Source organism: Megalobrama amblycephala, linkage group LG5, assembly GCF_018812025.1.
Source record: "Megalobrama amblycephala isolate DHTTF-2021 linkage group LG5, ASM1881202v1, whole genome shotgun sequence".
Lineage (NCBI taxonomy): Eukaryota > Metazoa > Chordata > Actinopteri > Cypriniformes > Xenocyprididae > Megalobrama > Megalobrama amblycephala.
This window is the reverse complement of record NC_063048.1, coordinates 12,540,857-12,564,653: the sequence shown is the minus strand read 5'-3', so window position 1 is coordinate 12,564,653 and position 23,797 is coordinate 12,540,857. Positions and strand designations below refer to the sequence as shown.

The 23,797-nt window shown below is 35.8% G+C and overlaps 3 protein-coding genes across 6 annotated transcripts in view; 1 reads left to right on the top strand and 2 right to left on the bottom strand.

The window, feature by feature from the left end:
- Positions 1–6,500, top strand: part of map7a (microtubule-associated protein 7a) — a 13,860-nt gene extending 7,360 nt beyond the window's left edge. For all 3 annotated transcript variants that reach the window (XM_048190737.1, XM_048190738.1, XM_048190736.1), the window contains 7 exons: positions 131–345; positions 1,588–1,744; positions 1,965–2,136; positions 3,956–4,057; positions 4,499–4,549; positions 4,621–4,807; positions 5,113–6,500. In XM_048190737.1, the coding sequence (XP_048046694.1) occupies positions 131–345; positions 1,588–1,744; positions 1,965–2,136; positions 3,956–4,057; positions 4,499–4,549; positions 4,621–4,807; positions 5,113–5,123 (895 nt within the window). In that variant the 3' untranslated portion in view covers positions 5,124–6,500. The remainder of the gene's footprint in view (positions 1–130; positions 346–1,587; positions 1,745–1,964; positions 2,137–3,955; positions 4,058–4,498; positions 4,550–4,620; positions 4,808–5,112) is intronic.
- si:ch73-204p21.2 overlaps positions 1–8,963 on the bottom strand; it is a 31,820-nt gene extending 22,857 nt beyond the window's left edge. Inside the window, exons 1-4 of one of the 2 annotated variants that reach the window (XM_048190742.1) lie at positions 8,602–8,963; positions 6,584–6,705; positions 5,133–5,182; positions 4,643–4,776 (exon numbers count right to left, since the gene is read on the bottom strand). The gene's annotated coding sequence lies outside the window, so the exon portion shown is untranslated. The remainder of the gene's footprint in view (positions 1–4,642; positions 4,777–5,132; positions 5,183–6,583; positions 6,706–8,601) is intronic. The other variant, XM_048190739.1, reaches the window with a different exon arrangement.
- Positions 8,964–9,551: 588 nt separating this feature from the next.
- Positions 9,552–23,797, bottom strand: part of clmna (calmin a) — a 32,559-nt gene continuing 18,313 nt past the window's right edge. Inside the window, exons 3-13 of the mRNA XM_048190734.1 lie at positions 20,381–20,476; positions 20,209–20,292; positions 20,023–20,115; positions 19,446–19,639; positions 19,148–19,341; positions 18,743–18,825; positions 16,647–18,653; positions 15,477–15,640; positions 14,976–15,054; positions 14,247–14,305; positions 9,552–11,139 (exon numbers count right to left, since the gene is read on the bottom strand). Of these exons, the coding sequence (XP_048046691.1) occupies positions 10,974–11,139; positions 14,247–14,305; positions 14,976–15,054; positions 15,477–15,640; positions 16,647–18,653; positions 18,743–18,825; positions 19,148–19,341; positions 19,446–19,639; positions 20,023–20,115; positions 20,209–20,292; positions 20,381–20,476 (3,219 nt within the window). The 3' untranslated portion in view covers positions 9,552–10,973. The remainder of the gene's footprint in view (positions 11,140–14,246; positions 14,306–14,975; positions 15,055–15,476; positions 15,641–16,646; positions 18,654–18,742; positions 18,826–19,147; positions 19,342–19,445; positions 19,640–20,022; positions 20,116–20,208; positions 20,293–20,380; positions 20,477–23,797) is intronic.

The following is a 23,797-nucleotide window of genomic DNA, read 5'->3' as shown; positions in this document are numbered from 1 at the left end:
TGTAGTCAGATCTTTTTAAAGCTGTACTTGTGATTTTACTAATTTTCTTGAGTAAAACTAAACTTTAAATCACAAAACTATACTGTGGGTCATTTTGACCCGTTCTCTCTTTATATACCCTATTTCCAAGGCTGCAGAACAGATCACATGCCAGACATGCCACACTTAAACAAGATAGTTTACCTCCGCTGCCAGAAGAGGAGGATCTAGAACCAGAGTATGAACTTTCCTCTGGTCAACCTGACAATACACTTCCTCAACAACGTCTGCAAGATAACCAACTCCAGTTGAATCCAACTGCTAACGGGCCTCTGAATCCGCCAGCAGGCTCTCAGATTCCTAATGGTTAGTGAAAGACACATTTTCCAATGGTTCTTTGTGTTGGATATTTAGGTTATTATTCCTGCATTAGGTTCTTATACTTTGGAACCTAAAAAAATAAATTCACCAACAATATTAATTTAAAACTTTTAGAATGAAAAGTTAAGATCATGAGAAACAAATGTTATAAACATTATATATGCTTCCAGTGCAAAAGTTTGGATATGTTATATCTTTTCATTACTGAATAATGGTCAATAAAACTATTAAATAACATTTTTTCCCAAAGTACATCCATTTTGAGTGAAGATATTTTTATTAAAAAATTAAATTGCTGAAATGAAATGCATTATGTAAAATGCATAAAATATATACTATAAATATATATTAAGGATTTATCATCAAAAGAATAGGGAAATTCATAATTTGTTCACTGTGTTGGGAATAGGTTTCTGTATCTTTAACCCTCTGGAGTCTGAGGCTGATTTGGGGTACTGGAGAAGTTTTGACATGCCTTGACATTTGTGCTTTTTTCAGTTGTTCATAAACATGAATGGCAAAAGTGTCATTACACTGTATTCAGCACAACCTAGGCTACCATAATATGTAAGAAACATGTATGTACATGTTTGTATTTTAAGGAATAATGTTTATGCGTGGTTACTGAAAAAAAAAAAAAAAAAGTCACTGAAATAAGGCCAAAAAAATTATATTAAATCTGTGTTCACAAGACTTCTGGGTATTGGAGGTTGTAGACTAGAACTTTTGCTTCAAAATGATGTACAATTATCCTGCCTACTCATTCATATAAAACAATATAGATATTTAAATTTTGTAAGACACTTTTTGTCAAGAAACAGTATGCGTGGAGGCGTGAATCATCATGAATAATGATGTGATTCACACCTGGGAAGACAAAAGATTTGCATAATGACCTTTAATGACCTGAATATCAATGAGCTCTTTCAGTCAGGAAGGCTATGTGAAAAAAACCCTCTGTGATCATGTCTCAAGCTCATCATGGTGTATATCAAACATACAGAAACAGCAATACTGTGAAATATTTTTACAATTTAAAATAATGGTATTCTATTATATACTTTAACTTAAACTTTGGCAGTTCATGTCTTTGGCAGCTCATGTCAAAAAGTGCTGTTGACCCCATACAAAGTGTCTCTTAACTTAGAGATCACTATGTGATTGTGAATATTGTGAAGTATTGTAAATATCCTGGTGAAATATGCATCTCATCTCATTCACTTTCAGGACCAAGTCAGATTGGTGACGGCGCTCAAGTCAGACCTTCTTCTTGGACTACAGATCCTGAGCAGGCCACTCGCTTACTGGCAGAGAAAAGGAGGCAAGCCCGACTCCAGAGAGAGAAAGAGGAAGAGGAACGCAGACAGAAAGAGGAGACAGAGAGGTATACTTTAGTATTCTTACCTTTCCTCTACCAGTGAAAAATATCTTTTTTGTCTTAGTATTTTATAGCTTAACTTTCGATTAAAAAGGGCCACAACTTAAGCTAGGTCTTTGCTGAGAGTTACATGTTAAAGTTAAAATGCAGTACATGAAATCGCAGGGTTTGAACTTCATGTAGTGGTTTAGGTATCTAAATGAACTTGTGTGGCTCATCTTGGCAGAAAGAGCAGAGAGGAATTGGCCCGTCGGAGAGCTGAAGAACGAGCCAGACAGGAGGCTGAAGCCCTGAGACTGGAGGAGGAAAAGAGGAAGAAAGAGGATGAAGAGCGACTTCAGGCTGAGGAGGAAGAAGCTCGCAGACAGAGAGAGGAGGAAAAAAGGCTTCAGCAGCAGGTATTAAAGCTTTTGGATGCTTAAAGTTTTTTTTCCCCCATACACAAAAACAATTCTAAGGCGGCCATTTGAAAAGTGTTCAGCTTCCCAACTAGTCTGACTCAGCATCACTGGCTTGATTTGGAGGCTGGACTGTCTATATATCCAACCAGTGACAGATGGAGAAGTGCTTGGGAAACATGTTTGAAAACAATCATTGTTCAACACTATTTGCTAAAATACAAACTTTAGCTTTAAAGGGTTGGTTCACCCAAAAATGAAAATGATCCCATAATGTACTCACCCTCAAGCCATCCTAGGTGTATATGACTTTCTCCTTTCAGCCAAACACAAATCAAAATTATAATAAAAATATCCAGGCCCAAAAATCTGCATCCATCCATCATAAAAGTAATCCATATGGCTCCGGGGGTTAATAAAGGCCTTCTAAAGCAAAGCATTGCATTTTTGTAAGAAAAATATCTATATTTATAACTTTATAAACTACAATTATTGGTAACAGCTGTATGCAAGTCTAGTTCCAACGGAAGAGTGACCTCTGACCTGACGCATGATGTATTGACGACCGCAGAAGCACAGAGGATTTAGCCAAACAAAACACTGGTGAGGGATTAGAAGTCTAAAACAAGAATTTTTAAAGGAACACTCCACTTTTTTTGAAAATAGGCTCATTTTCCAACTCCCTTAGTTGAGTTTTACCATTTTCAAATCCATTCAGCCGATCTCCGGGTCTGGCGGTACCACTTTTAGCATAGCTTAGCATAATTCATTGAATCTGATGAGACCCGAGCATCTTGCTCAAAAATGACCAAAGAGTTTCGATATTTTTCCTATTTAAAACTTGACTCTTCTGTAGTTACATCGAGTACTAAGACCGACGGAAAATGAAAAGTTGCGATTTTCTAGGCCGATATGGCTAGGAGCTATACTCTTATTCCGGCGTAATAATCAAGGAACTTTGCTGCCGTACCATGGGTGCAGCAGGCGCAATGATATTATGCAGCGGCTGTGACCCCCTGTTTGCACGGGGAGCGTGCCTTGCAACCATGGAGACATTTGTGAGAGGCGCTGTGTAATATCATTGCATAATATCATGGTACGGCAGCAAAGTTCCTTGTAACTGTAACCGTGGAATTTTGTCAGAAATGTAGGTTAATCTCATTTTATTTCATTTTTTATGTAAACATGTATTAAATAAGTACAAATTACAGAAAATTTTTTGTGCATTCGTATTCATATTAAATGTGTTATAGACTAAATATATATTATATATCTTTTTTTTTTTTTACTAAGTGAGGTGCCATTTATGGTTTTACCTGCTGTGATCCAATTAGAGTACTTTTTAATTTAAATAAGAATAGAGTTCTAACTCAGTAATATTTGACTTCATAAGGCCTTTATTAACCCCCTGGAGCCTTGTGGATTACTTTTAAGATGGATGGATGCACTTTTTTAAACTTCAAAATCTAGGATACCATTCACTCCCATTATAAAGCTTGGAAGAGCTAGGATATTTTTTTTTATATACCAACAACTGTGTTTGACTGAAAGAAGAAAAGTCATATACACCTAGGATGGCTTGAGGGCGAGTAAATTATGGGATAATTTTCATTTTTGGTTGAACTAACCCTTTAATTATTGTGATTCATTTGCTACTCTTACTGACGTTACTATATTACTATATTACATGTCCTTTGGTAATTTTTTTTTCTTCAGATCATTTATTTTTACCCCTAAAATAAAGCTAGGATCATATTATATTTGATGGATCATTGGCAGAAAATAAAAATTCCTATAATGCTTCATAATGTGTTCTCAGAGAGAGGAAGAGGCTCGTCAAAGGGTGCTGGCAGAGCAGCAGAGACTGGAAAGAGAGAGCCGTTTCCAGAGAGAGGAGGCCGAACGCCAAGAACGGAAAAAGGTATGTCTTAGGATACTTTTATACAACAAGGATGCATTGAATTCATCAAAAGCCACAGTAAAGATGTTAAAGTAATGTTAAAAATGATGTTCTTTTGAACATTCTATTCAAAAATGTATCACCGTTTCCACAAAAATATCTGTTTTTAACATTGATAATAATAAAATGTTTCTTAAGCAGAAAATCTGCATATTAGAATGATTTCTGAAGGATCATGTGATACTGAAGACTGGAGTAATGATGCTGAAAATTCAGCTGTCATCATAGCAACAATTACATTTTACAGTTATTTTAAATTGCAATAATATTTCACAATATAACTTTTTACTGTACTTTTGATAAAATAAATGCAGCCTTAGTAAGCATAAAAGACTTACTTACTGACTCCAAAATTTAAATTATTATACATATATATTGTGCTTTCAAATTTCCCCAAATCAGCGCCTGGAACAAATCATGAAAAGAACAAGAAAGACAGACTCTGAAGAAAAGGTAAGACTATCATTGGCAGGCACTTTGTTTATGCCCATCTAGAGGCCCTACAAATTTTTTGTCCCCATTAGAAAACTGCATCGGACGACTTGCCTTGTGAGAATATGAATCCTGTAATCAGGCTACCAGGTCCAGGAAAAACGCCAAAGCTGGAGCTGAGGGACGAGGAGGATATGCTTCCTACTGTGGCCTTCAAGGAGCGCCGATCATTCCGCAGTCTTTCTGGCCTGGATGAGATACAAGCCCATCAACAAACCGGTGTGTGAATACATTCTTCTCTGGATATCTTCTCTCAAATGCAACTAAATATACCAATTTAAGATTAAATTTGATTATTCAATGATTAGATTAAATATTAGGTCATTTATTTAAATCTAGTTTAAACATATCTGAAGCATAAACATCTGTTCATAGAGTTATAAAATCATTACTTGGTATAGTATACTATTAAAATCATGCCACCTGTTTTTATATTATTAATACATTAGATTTAAATAAACTCATATTTGAAAGTTGTCATACAGTTGGTATACAAATATTTTTTTTTCTCCCCCATGCTTCAGAGGTTATTTAACCCACGGACCTGTCATATGATGCCAAGACCGTCAGATCAACTTCAGCAAGCTTGTCTTTCTGAAAAACACAAAAACAACATATGCACATGATTTCCCTGCACTTTAAAATAACCTGTAGGTAACAAGTCACTATTCCTTATAAAGAATACAGTTCTTTACCTTACTGCCCAATTAAAATGCCTAAAGTAATTACTGCTTGATTTGCTAGAGTGAAATCTTGCATTGCGGAGTAGCCAAATAACTTTGGGTGTGTTGTAAGATTCACATAATAATAATAATAGTAATAATAATAATGACTTAAAGGTACATTACCCACCAAATAAAACTTGAATGCTTCATATTTTAGCTTTAATTTAGTCATATTTTATATTTTAGTCAGTACATTTATGGTGTTATGAAGAGAAATGATTTCTCCTTGAATCTCTGAGCAGTGATGTAATAGGCTTATGGATTTATTAGTCTTATCAGGTACATGTAAACAGCAATTCACTTGCACGAATGCATACTGTACACTGCCATTTAAGTTTGGGGTCAGTATGATTTTCTTTTTTTAAATAATTAACACTTTTATTCAGCAAGGATGCATTAAAGTGACAGTGAAGACTTTTTAAAAAAAATAAATCTTATTTCAAATAAATGATAGATGAAAAAATCTATCATGTTTCCAAAAAATATTAAGCAGCACAACTGTTTTTAACATTGATAATAATAAGTGTTTCTTGAGCATCAAATCAGCATATTAGAATGATTTCTGAAGGATCATGTGACACTGAAGACTGGAGTAATGATGCTGAAAATGCCATCACAAATAAAATACATAAAATATTTTAAAACAGAAAACAGTTGTTTTAAATTGCAATCATATTTGACAATATAACTGCTTTTTATCAAATAAATGCAGCTTTGGTGAGCATAAGAACAGAAATCTTACTAGCCCCAAACTTTTAAATGTTAGTGTATGTGTACAGTATTTATTTATAACCAGATATCGGTGTACTCATGTAATTAAGCATCTCTTTGCAATGCTGCTGTTTTGACTCATGAGGGTCCAAGCGTATACAGAGGTCATTTTCCATCTGTCCTTAGTGCTGAATAGTGCTTTTGCATCACAGTATTATGCCAGACAGGTGAGCTCATTAATATTTCCACAGTTTCTTAGCTGGTTTTGCACTGCTGCTATTTAGCTTTTCCAAATAAGAACATTCCCTCAGCCCTTTTTCTTAAATCAAAATTTGTGATTATTAAGTGCTCGTCTGCCTTATGAACATTAATATAGTTTGCCAGTATCTTGTGCAATGATAGAGGCTTATGCAAATAAGGTGTAAAGATGTAATTCCTTTTTTTTATTGGTGTAAGTAAATAAAATTCAAAAAACAGACTGGTTGTTGGTGTGCTTTTTTGACCACAGTCTACAAAAACATAATTAAAAAGAGTAACCATTGGATGTGTTTTGCATGAACTGAAATCATTGGAGGGGAGCTTAATGTTCTTGTAGCCCAAAATATTGTTACATGTTTGGTAAGTGGGCCGCCAGTTGGGCAAATGCTAACAGAAACCTCAGATGAGAAGAATCCTGGAGAACTAAAGCAAGATATACAGTACAACAAACTTTTAGCTTTTATATATAATCATTTTTCAGAGATTTTTACAAATGCTTACATTGACTAAATTTGTGTTACAAATACATAATCATAAATACAAATCAAGCTTAAAAAAAACAAACATACTCGGGGTCTTTGGGGTCTCCATGTAATTTTGTAACAAAATAACTGCACAAATGTGTAGTAAAAACATTAATAAACAGAGTAAAATTACATTTGTTTAAAAAACAAAAAAACAAAACAAAAACAATTTTGTTACAAAATTACCTCAAAGACCCTGAGTGTACACTGTAAACATATATTATTAAACGTAAATAATTGTTTAGTAAACGTAAATAATTTTGGGTTTTATTTTTTTAAACAAATGTAATTTTACTCTGTTTATTAATGTTTTTACTCCACATTTGTGCAGTTTTTGGAGGATTTATCATATGTTTTTAAATTTTATAAATTAAAAAATATTTTTTATACAAAAACAGCTTTTTATGTAAAATTCACTTTATAACAGACCCACATTTCTAACTTTTATTCATGGGGATAACATGGATAATTTGACATGGTTTAGTATAAGATTTTTGCCCATCTTTTGGAAAATGCAGTTTTAAAAGTAAAAAATTATCACTTTTACAAGTAGACAGCTGCAGAGCTCCTTTGAAACTCAAAGACATCTTTTCACAAGTTTTTTTTTTTTTTCCAGTTGGATTCATATCTAAATATTATGAAATCACAATTATGACAATAAAAATTACTTTGTCAAAGTTTAGCATTTTTTGTACTGAAAAACACATGTTTTTCAATAATTTTGAGGATGAATTTTGTCAATTTTCTAAGCGGGGTCTCATCATAATGTAAAAATATTGAAAAACTTTTTTTTTTCAGTACAAAAAAAAAAAATGCTAAACTTTGATAAAAAGTAATTTTTATTGTCATAATTGTGATTTCATAATATTTACATATGAATCCACCTCAAAAAAAAAAAAAAACTTGTGAAAAGATGTCTTTCAGTTAGTCAAATAGCACATAGCAAATAGTGGAGCTCTGCAGCCGTCTACTGGTAAAAGTGATAATTTTTTACTTTTAAAACTGCATTTTCCAAAAGATGGGCAAAAATCTTACACTAAACCATGTCAAATTATCCATGTTATCCCCATGAATGAAAGTTAGAAATGTGGGTCTTTTATACAGTGAATTTTACATAAAAAGCTGTTTTTGTATAAAAACCTTTTTCAAAAATATTTTTTAATTTATTTATATAAATTTAAAACATGATAAATCCCCCCCAAAACTGCACAAATGTGGAGTAAAAACATTAATAAACAGAATAAAATTACATTTGTTTTTTAAAAAACTCCAAACAATTATTTTGTTACAAAATTACATTTTGTTGTCTGGGATCTCTGGAGACCCCAAAGATCCTGAGTGTACACCCCAAACGAAGACCGCACAAGGGTTAAATAAACATGAAAAATATTATAGTAAATGTTTTAATATTTGTATTATTTTTATTTTAAATAAAAATAAAAAGATAAAATAATATTATTTCAATAATGCTTTTCAATTTTAAGCACCATTAAATTTTTTGTAATATAAAAATATTATTAAAAATATTTTACTACAATTGAATTCAACAGATTATGCTCAAAATGTGACACTGTTGTATAATGACAAGACTTCTAGTAGCTACTTGTCATAAGTTCATTTCATGTTAGATAATAGTTTATCTAACATATCTAATCGTTCAAAAACATGAGATTTGTGCCTCTAATGCTTAAAAAATCTAAATGGGGCAACAAATTGTGCCCTATTCCTGGAAAGTGCCACATATGCAACCATAACAGACACTAAACCTCGGGGGATTGAATTTTGCAGCACTTACCAGATTTTGTGGGATTAAAGTGAGTTTGAACAACATTTGGTTGGATCATCCGAGTAAACCCGCGTTAGATGACACAATGGCGTCGTTCTTTGAAGACAACAGTGGAATTTTCTAAATTTAGGTTAATTGGATCACCTGTCCACAGTTGCTGCTCGACTGTCAGTGAGTCGACCAACTGTTACCTCTATCATATGTCATCTCACACTAGTTGAAGCAGAATATGAAGTATGTGCTTAGTCAGTAGTTTTATTTGTTTATGTATAGCTATATTAATCTGAGGTATTTCGACAGCTTGATTAGCTAGCTCGACGTGGACAAACGTAGATATTTGAGTCGACCAGCGGGTGGCGCTACAAGCAAATAAATTAAGATGTTCAGTTTGTCCGGTGACTAGAGCAAGATTCTTACTCTGAATTCCAATTTCCAGCATTTCCTATTAAAACGCACTGTGTATTAATATGACGCCATGCCTAACGCTGCATAAACATGTGATACTTTCTTTTTACAATACAGCATAGCTTACACACACGTTGGGTTTTCAGGTTTTATGGGGACATTTCATTTTATACTGTAGGCTACAAACTGTATATTCTATCCCCTAACCCAAACCTACCCATCACAGAAAACTTTCAGCATTTTGACATTTTTGAAAAAACATCATTTAGTATGATTTCTAAGCTGTTTTTCTCATGGGGACCAAAAATGTTCCCACAAGGACAAGGATTTCTGATATTGCCATCTTTGTGGGGACATTTTTACAATATGGATTAGCTGAATCTCTCTCACACACATACACACACACACACACACAGTTGGCTTTTGTCAACTTGATTTTGTGCAAAATCATGGACAGTGAACCTGAAGTAGTCTAAATATGAATTTTAAGGCTACAAGCCTAGACTAAATGATAAAGGTATAAAATTACGACACAATAAAGCACACAACGGGCGTGGCAACCAAAAGATGTATCATTTATTGCACTCCAGTGCATTTTAACAAGGAAATTGAACGATTTTCATTACAAAAGCAGGACATAGATTCACTTTGTGACTTTTAAAAATGTTAAAGACAAAAGTTATTTCCCCATACACATTGTCATGCAGAAAGTTTGGCTTGTTCACAATTTTGGACATATTTTGTAAGCGTGTAAATGAATCAGGATGCATTAACATACTGGGTTTGTCCAGAGCTCACTTTAATTTGCTATGACCATGCGACGAGCACTCAGCAGCCAGTGTGCTTGTTCTATATTGTGGAAGTGTACATTTCAGCTTAAAATGTAGGAAATATAAGAAAAAAAGCAACATTTTTACAACATATTACAAGCCCCACAGGCTCAAATTAAATCTTTCTGTTTAGGGATTGATATCAGACCTAAAACCACCACTAGCATCTTCAGTGTCAATATTACAAATTCAGTCATTACAATGCATTTATAAATGTGTAAACATGACTAATAAATGAGTTTTTGTGTGCTCTTGCATTTTGTAAAATGCATAAAATATGCACTGTAAGTGCAGGATTTATTATTAAAAGAATAGGCAAATTCATGATTTGTTCACTATGTTGGGAGGTTTCAGTATCTTTAACTGAATCTTTGGCAGTTCATGTCTTGAGATTTAAAAAGTGCTGTTGACACCATACAAGTGTCTCTTAACTTAGAGAGCCCTATGTGAGATATGTATATAAAATAAATGTTGGTGGAATATAATCTAAGCATTTATGTGTGCTGAAAGCCTTCATTTTTACTAAAAATAATGCAAAAAAATAAAGGGGTGTATGTAATGTGATCACTTTTTTTTTTTTGTGAAAAGATACATTCAAAAACTCATAGCATAACAGCTCTAAAGCATACCAAAAACCTTCGCTTATTTTATACAAACAGTTGCAGTCTTAAAGATGCTTTTTCTTCATATAATGTACGTACAAACAACATAAAAGCCCAAAAAGCATGTTCTTCTGAAGCATTATAAATAATCTATTGTGTAACTGTGTTGCATGTGGACCTGTAAAAGTTGAGACTGATTACAAAAACCCTCCAATCAAAAGAAGAAGAACACTTTTCACTTTTTCTTTGTGTCCAGCAGATGTGAATGAAAATATGAAAGGCAACAAAGCTTATCGATATGGCCAGTTTTCCAATCTGTTTTATTTACTTCTTAAACATTTGGTTCATGTTAAAGGGATAGTTCACTAAATTTGCCATAATTTACTCACCCTCATGTTCCAAACAGCACAAAAGGAAACGTTTATCAGAATGTCACTACTTTCATTTTTGGTGAACTATTCCTTTATGTCAAGAAGCTGATCTATAAGAACATGATCAGAGTTGTAGGTGTAAGCATTAATTTTCTTGTATATTAATATTGCAGTCATTCATCTAAGTTGAAGAGGAGTTTAGGAAGCGTCCTTGAGTCAATCTGAGGCAGGACAAGAAGGCAGTACACGAAGAGCCAAGCAGCCAAGAGGATGTAGACAAGGTCGGACAGGGTTGTGTCATATGTGCTTTCTGGACTCACAGCAGTCTTGCTCTCTAAGCTGTAATGAAACAAAAGTGCACACATCAGTATTAGAATTTCAGCCCATTGCTTTAAAGTGCCACTATTATGCTTTTTTTGGATATTATTTTTCATGTAGTGTGTAATATAGCTGTTTGTGAATGTAAAAGGTCTGCAAAGTTTCAAAAAAATCAAAGTGCATGATAAATTGAGTCCCAAAAGAACGGATTCTGAACTGCCTGAAACGAGCCCTCAGTTATTTCCAGCAATTTACTTAATGCACGAACCTATGTAGGCTAGTAACCTATTTGCATAATGCCAGCATATGGTTTTCACTGGCTGCCCATGAACAATGTCTACTTTGACCTGTCCTCAAACACTGTATTTGCAGCTGAGGCCTGGAAGAGATTGGCTGTCGATTCTGATATGTGCTGTAAGCAGTAGACCAATCACAACAGACGGCCGTCTGACCAATCAGAGCAGAGTAGGCTCTCAGAAAGAAGGGGTTTAGAGAGACTGAATTCTTTATCAAAATGTTTCAGACACTGTGAGAAAAGAAGTGATGCTGCAATGTATATTATGAGAAAATTAAAGTGTTTTTTGACCTTGGATGCATGTATTAGGAATTAGGAATCTAGGAATTAGGAATCTTTAAAATAGCATAATAGGGGCACTTTAAATAGACTTTAACACCCTATGAAATCAGTTTTGTTTATCTATATACACTGAAGTACTCCTAAAAGTTGACTAAATTAACCTTTTGCAGATATACACATTTAAAGGTGCCATCGAATTGAAAATTGAATTTACCTCGGCATAGTTGAATAACAAGAGTTCAGTACATGGAAATGACATACAGTGAGTCTCAAACTCCATTGTTTCCTCCTTCTTATATAAATCTCATTTGTTTAAAAGACCTCCGAAGAACAGGCGAATCTCAACATAACACCGGCTGTTACGTAACAGTCGGGATCATTAATATTTACGCCCCCAATATTTGCATATGCCAGCCCATGTTCCCAACATTATGAAAGACATTAGACAAGGGCAGCCAGTATTAACGTCTGGATCTGTGCACAGCTGAATCATCAGACTAGGGAAGCAAGCAAGAACAACAGCGAAAATGGCAGATGGAGCAATAATAACTGACATGATCCATGATTACATAATATTTTTAGTGATATTTGTAAATTGTCTTTCTAAATGTTTCGTTAGCATGTTGCTAATGTACTGTTAAATATGGTTAAAGTTACCATCGTTTCTTACTGAATTCACAGAGACAAGAGAGCTGTTGCTATTTTCATTTTTAAACACTTGCAGTCTGTATAATTCATAAACAAAACTTCATTCTTTATAAATCTCTCCAACAGTGTAGCATTAGCCGTTAGCCACGGAGCACCATCAAACTCATTCAGAATCAAATGTAAACATCAAAATAAACACTGTACTTACGCGATTAGACATGCTGCATGACGAACACTTTGTAAAGATCCATTTTGAGGGTTATATTAGCTGTGTGAACTTTGTTTATGCAATGATAGAGTCGAGAGCTTGCGGGGGGCGCAGCCAATTAAAGGGGCCGCAGCCTGAATCGGTGCATTTCTAATTATGCCCCAAAATAGACAATTAAAAAAATTAATTAAAAAAAATCTATGGGGTATTTTGAGCTGAAACTTCACAGACACATTCAGGGGACACCTTAGACTTATATTACATCTTGTAAAAAAACATTCAATGGCACTTTTAAAATCTACAGTCTTTCTCTTCCAAGAAAACTAACCAAAAATATTAATGAATCATCTTGCACTGTGGTTTAAATAATAAACATGTCGACAATAGAGACAAATGATTGTCAAGTGACTTCATGGGGTGTTGAAAATTAAACTTAAGGGGGTCATGACATGAGAAATCAAATTTACCTTGATCTTTTGACATATAAGAGGTCTTTGTACCATTAAAACATCCTCCTTATTATAAACAAAGCATGTATTTAATCAAGCTTTAACCAGTTGCTGCTCGTTTGGATATTGGGGGACTTGTGATGTCACAAATGCATTTGCATATGACTGCCTCCAGAGCAACACATCGGCGAATAATTATGCATCATCGCACCATAGGCCCCGCCCACAGGTGTTCAGTTGCTTAATGGCTGACACTTGCCTGTTTGTTCAGAGAATTTGACCGCAGATTGTTGTGTAAATGAGGCAAAGTGTGATGAGAGTTCACAAAAGAAACTTTTGTTGACAGATGAAGCATTCAGCTGAATTGGATCTGACAGCAGCTGTAAACCCTAAGTAAATTATTTCATAATGATATGTCTGTAAATTATATATAGATAATGTTTTCAAAACACTAATAGTGAAGGGACGCTGATATGGTTTCCTATGAAATGATCATGTCAGCCAATCATAACAGAAGCTGTATACTGACAAGCCTTAAAGAATCCGCCCCTTAAAAACAGATCATTTCAGACAGAGGGTCAACCTGAGGGTTGAAAATAACTTTTTCCACATTATAAGGGAACTTTATATTAAAATGATTAAAAAAAATCCATGTCATGACCCCTTTAAATCAAGTAAAAGTCAAGAAAGCATCTTGTCATGTAAAATTACAGTGCTTTTCTGTGCAAAAAATAGTGTCAGGCACGCATGGGTGTCTCAAAACAGTGTACTTCCACCTTTCCTAGATGCCTGTTGTTGCAAACGGTTTACTTAATTACATCACTGCAGGACTGCCATTGTCAATATAAAATAAAAATACCTTAGGGGTGTAAACACACCCCATGCCACACCCCCCTACACTCCAGGTACAAAGACGACACCCAGTCTGAACAATACAAACACTCCCGTTTTGAGGATGAGGCACAAGGTCTAATAAAACAGTGATGGAAGTGTTTGCCCAAGCAGGTTTTAATGCCTTTAATTGTCAAACTAGATCCAAACCCAACACTACAATTGCTATATCGCATGAAGTAAGGGTGAAAATTGGGACTGACTGTTTCTGTAAGATGACATGATAAGTGTACTACATCACACCACAGGCTGATTCACAGATACAAGTCTTTGTATTATTATAACATTTTATTTTAATGACCAGATTAGGTATATCTAACCAGTCTTGGATATTTTTAATACAAATATAAGTTACCTTTTATTTATGATGGTACTGTCCACTTTGCTGCAATCTAAGGAATTCCCATTTTGTCCCTATTAAAAAGAAAACAACAGATTGGTGAAATTAAAGAAGGTGATATCAGTATATTTAATACCAGAGAAAAAGTTAACAATGTGGACACCTACACAGCAAGATGACATAATTACATGTACTATATGGGGTCGGTAAGAAGTTTTTGAAAGACGTCACTCATGCTCACCAAGGCTGCATATATTTGATTAAAACGTTCAATAAGAACAGTAATATTGTGAAATTTTACTACAATTTAAATGTTTAAAAATTTTCTATTTTAAAATGTGATTTATTCCTGTGATGCAAAGCTGAATTCTCATCATCATTACTCTTGTGTCACATGATCCTTCAGAAATCATTCTAATATGCTGATTTGCTGCTCAAGAAACATTTCTTCTTATTATTATCAATGTTGAAAACAGTTGTGCTGCTTAATATTTTTGTGGAAACTGCGATACATTTTTAGGATTATTTGATGAATAGAACAGCATTTATTTAAAATAGAAATCTTTTGTGATGTTATAAATGTCTTTACTGTCATTTTTGATCAATTTAATGCATCCTTGCTGAATAAAAGTATTAATTTCTTTCAAAAAAAAGAGAAATCGTTTGAATGGTAGTGTATATCATAAGATATAAGCACATTTTAACAGGGCTTAATGGGAGGCACAATCAGGAACATTAACAAACCTTTGATTCACTGGTGTCAACGACCCTTCTCGAGTGTATAGTAGTCAAAGGTTGGCTTGTATCCGTCACCACTCCTTCCCTTTTAAGAGAATGACAAAAAATTTTATCAATGGTTGATAAAACACACATTTCATATTACTCACTGAACTCTAAGAAACCTTATATGGACCTAAGTTACAATTAAGCTAATTTATTCATTCATCCCAGCCAAAAACAAGAGAGTGAATTTCATGACTTCAATCAGCTGTAATGGAAAACACACTTTTTTTTTTACAGTAACACAACATGCTATGAGATCACAATGTTTGCATCATTAATCTAAAATGGATATGACGTGTTCACCAAAAGTCAACCAAAGTTTTCAAAACTAAACATTAAGTACATTTAAGGCAATTTGCAATGGATCTAAGAGGCTTATGAGGTCACGTCCTTCAGAAAACAGAACGCTCCCCTGCGGCACAGACTGTGTATCTGTAGCAGACTCTATTAATAGAGGCGTACCTCAGAGCCCCAGTGTTTTCTCTGGCACCGGCACTGGTCAGGTCCTCATCCGTCTTAACGAGCTCACAATGCTCAGCTGGTGAATCAGGCTCCACAGCACCCCATTCTCCTGGGTGCCTGTCAAACGGGCTTTGCTCCTGGAGGTGCAGAGATCCCGCTCTATTCTAGATGGACACAGAATGCAGAATGGAGAGAATCTATTATGCAAGATTGAGGTTCAATATCCAGAATACATACTCAAGCTATTTAATATCCACTCTGGTAATATTATCACTAAGACGACCATCCTTGCCTTCAAGTATACTGAAGGCCATAAAAATAATACTTTACAAGGATACATTAAAATGATCAAAAGTGACAGTAAAGATTTGTATTTCAAATAAATGCTGTTCTTTTGAACTTTCTATTCATTAAAGCATAAAAATCTAAAAAAAATTAAGCAGCACAACTGTTTTCAACATTGAAAATAATAATGTTTCTTCTTGAGCACCAAATCAGTATATTAGAATGATTTCTGAAGGATCATGTGACACTGACATCTGAACTAATGATGCTGAAAATTCGGCTTTGCTATCAGACGAATAAACTACATTTTATGACAGAATCTCAACTTCTATTGTTTTCCCTTTTCTTATTAAAAGGTCAAATGAGAATAGGGAATAGAGAATAGGGAAATTACATGAACTTGACTGAAACTCACACTGCCTCAATATGTAAAAGCGTGTGCAGCTCCAAGTAAGCCAAAATACTTTTATCCCTTCTCTAATGGTTTATGGAGAGTGGATGACACTGCTACTGAACCCAACTCTACAGAGAGCTGATACACATACTGGTTATGTGAGAAAACTAAACTTGTCTTTCATAGTTTGTTTCAACTATCAATCTTTAATTTGGGGATGGAAAGCGTTCTAGAGAAGAGTTAATACAGTATTATTTCTTCTGGCTCCGAATACTTGGGCTATACTCACAGGACTCGATTGCAACTGTAACAGATCATTAAAGCAAGAGATCATTTTGAGTAAAGCGCTCAAGTGAACTACATTTGGAAAAGGAGGTCATGACCCTAAAACAGCTCATATGCTGAAACCACTGCTTCAGTTTGTAGGTCAGTCTGTGCATTAAAGTGAGCCTTGTTTTCTAGGCTAAAGGAAAGTGAGAATGAAAAATAACCTTTCTCGACTTAAATCCCTTGCTGTGGTCCTCGGAAGTGTCTTCGGTGTCCGTATCCGATTCAGTAAGTGAACGTTTAGGTGGGGCCGGCTGAAGCGGAGTCATGCTGAGAGACAGACGTAGCTCCGTAGGGCGTCTTTCAACGTACCCACGGACACCAATAATGGGCTCTGAATTCTTACAGGTGGTTTCAGATTCAATTGGTGACTCAAAGCTGGAAACTTCTGGATGCTGTCGCTGGGTTGATGTAGAGTCGTTTTCTCCATCGTGGTTGGTGGCGTCAGAAAGAGGCTCCACAAAGGCTTCAGTGACAGATTTCAGAACACCATAGTGAGAGTCCACTACTGATACAGGCCTGTTATCCTTGGCCCCTCCAGGCTCCGTATTGTCTGAAACCTGAGCTTGGCTTTCACCATTTGTATTGTGGGAAAACTCGGGCCTCGTTATGCCGTCTGACCCACTTTCCATGTTGCACTTACCTATAATAAGCAGATCTTCATGAATACCTTTACTTTCTCTTGGCTCATTCTCGAGATCACTTACAGTTCCATTTAATTCATTGCTCTGTTCCCTTGGATTGTCCTCAAAGTTTCCACCTGCTTCTGATTCACTGAAATGTCTTGAGTCTGAATTACAGTCCCTCTCAGTTGAGTTTAAATGGGACAGACAATCGTCACCCTGTTCGCTTGATTCAGCCGAGCTCTTCGCGACTGGACCTCCACACATATAACAAACCGGATCTTCATCAAGAACCTCGACTTCTGTTTGTTTCTGGTCTGAGATAGGTTCTTCCAGGTTGTCGAATAACACATCCTTCACCTCAATTTCCAAAACATCTACTTGTTCCCCATCATGGAGGTCACTGCTATCCTTGTTGGTTTCAGAATGACCATTTTCAAGATCATTTTTGCCTGGTTCCTCTGTCGGTTCTTCAGTCAGATCAGTACACAGTTTAATATCCTCCTCACTTCCTGATATAGAAACCCTCTCAAACTGCAAAACTGGACATTCGGGCTCACTGTCATACTCAGTCATAAAAGGCTTCTCCTCAGGTCCATCTGTTAATTCCAGAGCGTTCCTCTGCATTGCTTCTGTATTGGAAGATTCTACATTGTCCTGAAAAGATTCAGATTCCAGATTTCCACTCACTTCTTCATCAACGGTGGAAGTTAGTGGACCCTCATCCTCAGGTTGAGCTGGCATTTGAGCTGGCATGGCTTCCTTATCCTGAAAGTATCCTGAGTCACTTTCCAAAGGATCATCAGAAGTTGACTTGACTGGTTCCTGGTGTTCCAAAGGATTGGTTTCAGTTTGTTCGAAACATCCTGCATCTGATTCATTCCTTATGTTGTCACTGGGCGAATGATTAGCAGATTTTTCTTCTTTCAGATCTAAGATGCATTTGTAAGCATCATCCTCCTCAGATGGCGCAGTGGATTTGGCATGTAAACTATCCATGGAGCCGAGGGAATAGTTGCCCTCATCAATGAAAAGCTCACGTTCCAAATGATTCTCTGGCATGCTCTCTGGAGAAAATGGTGACCCTAAATCTGAGGTCACTTCAACATTACCAGCCATACTGCTCTCAATTATAGGATCCTCATTGATCTGGTGAGAGTTAGTAGTCTCGCTAAGTACTTCGCTCCACGAGTCAGGCGAGTTGACAGCAGAATCCGAGAACGAAGGTTGTGGAGAGCTTGTGGTGGACACGTCTTTGTTTAAGTCCAAAGGGTGATAAAGGGGCTTGTCATTTGCAGGACTAGGACTTGAACCCACTGATGACCCTTCACTGGTCCATGGTCTGTCCTCAGGGGTCCGTGATAGGACTGGAGAGGTGATCTGCTCACGATCTTCAGACACTGAGGAGATGAAGATCTTGGGTGGTGGCTGAACCAAGTCTCTCTTGACCATGTAAGACTCCCGTTTTCTCTGAACTCCATTCCGAACAGGAGGTTCTTTCATACGAGCACTGGCTTTATTTCTTTCCAGAATATCTGACGTTTCATCCTAAAGAAAACAATAAAACAAAGCACATTTAGTTGAGATGTATGAGACTTGTTGTATATTGATGCTGTAATTCATTGAAAAGCTCCTACCTCCTCAATTCCAGGAAAGTGCTCTAAAAACTGGGACACATAGGTCATTATGGACTGATCATCAGGGGGATTCAACATCACATCTGAGGAAAGACATTTTTAGTTCAACTCTGCTAATGTATTTCAATAGCTATATTAAAACAAATCAAAGCTATGACAAATGTCCTCCAGACATCTGAAAGTAAGCTGAGATACATTGTGTTACATTAGTAATACAGTGCTTGGACACTTCAGCCTCACTTAATGTATGAATGTCTTTGCATAATGTCAAACCAAGGGCCATATATTTTACATTTATTCATTTAGCAGATGCTTTTGCAACTTTTGAACAGTATTGTACATTTTTGGGGCCACTGTATATCAACTCTGTATAACTCTCTCACTGTATATCTCTTTAATATTTACCCTCAGGTTCTAGGAGTCTTGGGATGCCAAGACTGTAGTGTGCTGTTCTAAACGCTTCCTCAATGTTCTCTCTGGGCGTTCGGAGCAGAGCCCTCCTCATATCCACCAGACTGGGGTCAATGGACTTTATCACAGCAAGGAAAGCCAGACCACTTGTCCAGCTCTTTCCAAAGTCCTGTACAGCAACTCCATATCTGGAAGAACAAAGTAGCAAGCAATGCTTTGAACCAACAGCTGGTCCAAAATCTGACACAACTAATTAAAAAATATTCTCAGTAGTCACTAAAATCTCTCTTACTTTCTAGTGCGTCTTTGGACCCACTGCAAGAGGGTCTTGATTGCCTTCCCATGACCTCTTTGAGCAATGGTGGGCTTTCTCTCATCTGAGGGTGTGCTGGAGTGGGAAGTGTCTGAATCAGAGCTCGTGGGTATGGAGGACAGGCTGGAGGAGGAGGGGAATTGGCTCTTAATGTTCCCTGTGAGTTCCTTGATCTGCAATACAAACAGGTCATTATTGAACGAGTAGTTGACAACCATTTGCTCAGCATGGTGGCATTTCCTGTCATGCTGCTCAGTAAACTGTTCAGTCCTATCTAAACATTGACTAGACATAAGTGATAATAGAGTTGTCCTGTCTCAAAGACAAGATAAGATTAGTTCAAATTTGGATATGCAATGCATATGCAATCGATGAAATCATCGTTTCTCACAACCACTTAAAGCCACTTAGAAAAGACACTTGAGTCACAAATAATCCACTGATTAACTATTTTCTCTAACTAAATCCAATCAAATGTGGACAAATCCAAATGTAAAAGCATAAAGATGTAAAAATAAAGAAACACAAAGGGAGAAAAAAAAAAAGATTATGGTACCTGGAAAAACAGTATGATATTCCAGATAAGCCCAAGCACTATGGATGGATTGCCATCTGCGATATCCGCTGCGTCGATGCTGACTAATTTAACCTAAAACCAGACAGATTTATCACACTTTCAGGAAAGGCATTCAGTGGGGTTTATTTGCTATTTGTGAGGGTGTGTGACCTCAATGATACTTACGTTTCTTTCTTCCAGAAATGTCAATACCTTGGCGATGTTATTGAGCCTAAAAATACGATGTGAGGATGGCTTAAACCCATGCAGCTGAAAGATCAAAGGTCAGAGTTTTATTTGTCATTCATGGGAACAGATGAAGTAAAAATGATTCACAAAATCTAATGATGATTCTCACCAGTTTGCATCCTGAGAGTTCTTCAAGTAGAGCCATTAGAATCTTCCCGTCTTGGATATCACGAAACAGATCCCGTACCTCCATACGAGGGTTGCACTGCACAGCAAAAAACATGCAGTTCAGTATTTAAACTCATACAAAATATTAGATTTCTGTCATATTGTTTTATCTTATGGATCTTTTTTAAACATTTAATCTACATTTACATTTTCATATTTGTTGTTGTGTCTATATTTTGTTGTCTTTTGTGAACAGAACACGGGATACCAACAATCTTGTTGTTTTGCACAGCAGTACAATGACAATAAAGTCTTTTGAACCTATGAATAAAATACAGATCTCACAAGAGGAAAAAGTGCAGAGAAAAGGGTATTTTAAAAAATGAAATAATATGAAAACTAAGTCTTATGGGTTAGGAATGGCATGAGGATGAGTAAATGATGAATTACAAACCCGATTCCAAAAAAGTTGGGACACTGTACAAATTGTGAATAAAAACAGAATGCAATGATGTGGAAGTTTCAAATTTCAATATTTTATTCAGAATACAACATAGATGACATATCAAATGTTTAAACTGAGAAAATGTATCATTTTAAGGGAAAATAAGTTGATTTTAAATTTCATGGCATCAACACATCTCATAAAAGTTGGGACAAGGCCATGTTTACCACTGTGTGGCATCCCCTCTTCTTTTTATAACAGTCTGCAAACGTCTGGGGACTGAGGAGACAAGTTGCTCAAGTTTAGGAATAGGAATGTTGTCCCATTCTTGTCTAATACAGGCTTCTAGTTGCTCAAGTGTCTTAGGTCTTCTTTGTCGCATCTTCCTCTTTATGATGCGCCAAATGTTTTCTATGGGTGAAAGATCTGGACTGCAGGCTGGCCATTTCAGTACCCGGATCCTTCTTCTACGCAGCCATGATGTTGTAATTGATGCAGTATGTGGTCTGGCATTGTCATGTTGGAAAATGCAAGGTCTTCCCTGAAAGAGACGACGTCTGGATGGGAGCATATGTTGTCCTAGAACTTGGATATACCTTTCAGCATTGATGGTGCCTTTCCAGATGTGTAAGTTGCCCATGCCACACACACTCATGCGACCCCATACCATCAGAGATGCAGGCTTCTGAACTGAGCGCTGATAACAACTTGGGTTGTCCTTGTCCTCTTTAGTCCAGATGACATGACATCCCAGTTTTCCAAAAAGAACTTCAAATTTTGATTCGTCTGACCACAGAACAGTTTTCCACTTTGCCACAGTCCATTTTAAATGAGCCTTGGCCCAGAGAAAACACCTGCGCTTCTGGATGATGTTTAGATATGGCTTCTTTTTTGACCTATAGAGTTTTAGCCGGCAACGGCGAATGGCACGGTGGATTGTGTTCACCGACAATGTTTTCTGGAAGTATTCCTGAGCCCATGTTGTGATTTCAATTACAGTAGCATTCCTGTATGTGATGCAGTGCCGTCTAAGGGCCCGAAGATCACGGGCATCCAGTATGCTTTTCCGGCCTTGACCCTTATGCACGGGCATCCAGTATGGTTTTCCGGCCTTGACCCTTACGCACAGAGATTGTTTCAGATTCTCTGAATCTTTGGATGATATTATGCACTGTAGATGATGATAACTTCAAACTCTTTGCAATTTTTCTCTGAGAAACCCCTTTCTGATATTGCTCCACTATTTTTCGCCACAGCATTGGGGGAATTGGTGATCCTCTGCCCATCTTGACTTCTGAGAGACACTGCCACTCTGAGAGGCTCTTTTTATACCCAGTCATGTTGCCAATTGACCTAATAAGTTGCAAATTGGTCCTCCAGCTGTTCCTTATACAGTACAGTCCAAAAGTTTGGAACCACTAAGATTTTTAATGTTTTTAAAAGAAGTTTCGTCTGCTCACCAAGGCTACATTTATTTAATTAAAAATACAGTAAAAAACAGTAATATTGTGAAATATTATTACAATTTAAAATAACTGTGTACTATTTAAATATATTTGACAAAGTAATTTATTCCTGTGATGCAAAGCTGAATTTTCAGCATCGTTACTCCAGTCTTTAGTGTCACATGATCCTTCAGAAATCATTCTAATATGCTGATTTGCTGCTCAATAAACATTTATGATTATTTTCAATGTTGAAAACAGTTGTGTACTTTTTTTTTCAGGATTCCTTGATGAATAGAAAGTTCAAAAGAACAGCATTTATCTGAAATACAAAGCTTCTGTAGCATTATACACTACCGTTCAAAAGTTTGGGGTCAGTAAGAATTTTTATTTTTATTTTTTTGAAAAGAAATTAAAGAAATGAATACTTTTATTCAGCAAGGATGCATTAAATCAATCAAAAGTGGCAGTAAAGACATTTATAATGATACAAAAGATTAGATTTCAGATAAACACTGTTCTTTTGAACTTTCTATTCATCAAATAATCCTGAAAAAAAAAAAAATTGTACACAAATATTTTGTACAATTGTACACATTAAATGTTTCTTGAGCAGCAGATCAGCATATTAGAATGATTTCTGAAGGATCATGTGACACTGAAGACTGGAGTAATGATGCTGAAAATTCAGCTTTGCCATCACAGGAATAAATTACTTTGTGAAATATATTCAAATAGAAAACAGTTATTTTAAATTGTAATAATATTTCACAATATTACTGTTTTTTTTACTGTATTTTTAATTAAATAAATGTAGCCTTGGTGAGCAGACAAAACTTCTTTTAAAAACATAAAAAATCTTAGTGGTTCCAAACTTTTGGACTGTACTGTATGTACATTTAACTTTTCTGGCCTCTTATTGCTACCTGTCCCAACTTTTTTGGAATGTGTAGCTCTCATGAAATCCAAATGACCCAATATTTGGCATGACATTTCAAAATGTCTCACTTTCAACATTTTATATGTTATCTATATTCTATTGTGAATAAAATATAAGTTTATGAGATTTGTAAATTATTGCATTCCTTTTTTATTCACAATTTGTACAGTGTCCCAACTTTTTTGGAATTGGGTTTGTAAAATTTTTAGGTAAACTAACCTTTAAAGTTTACTCTTGGTTAATTTCACTGATTAACTTGGTTAATTTAATCCACGCACCTTCAACAATAACATTTCTCAGAAGTATAAAAGGATATGATGGGACAACAGTGGAAACTGGAGGGTTAAAGGTGAAATTTTCCACCAAAACAAAACAGACAAAGTGTAATTGTCCAATGGTGGGTCGAAGTTTTGAGAAGAAGCCAAAGTCAGGGTCACAGAATAGAGCAACATTGTGAATGAAAACAAAGGATTCATCGCTGAGTGTTTTCAGTCAGTATTATGAGGCTCTGAAGAATGGCTGCATTACAATCTATAAGCTGTCTACAACACAAGAAGAGCAGTGGAGGACTGCCAGTGAAAACAAAAG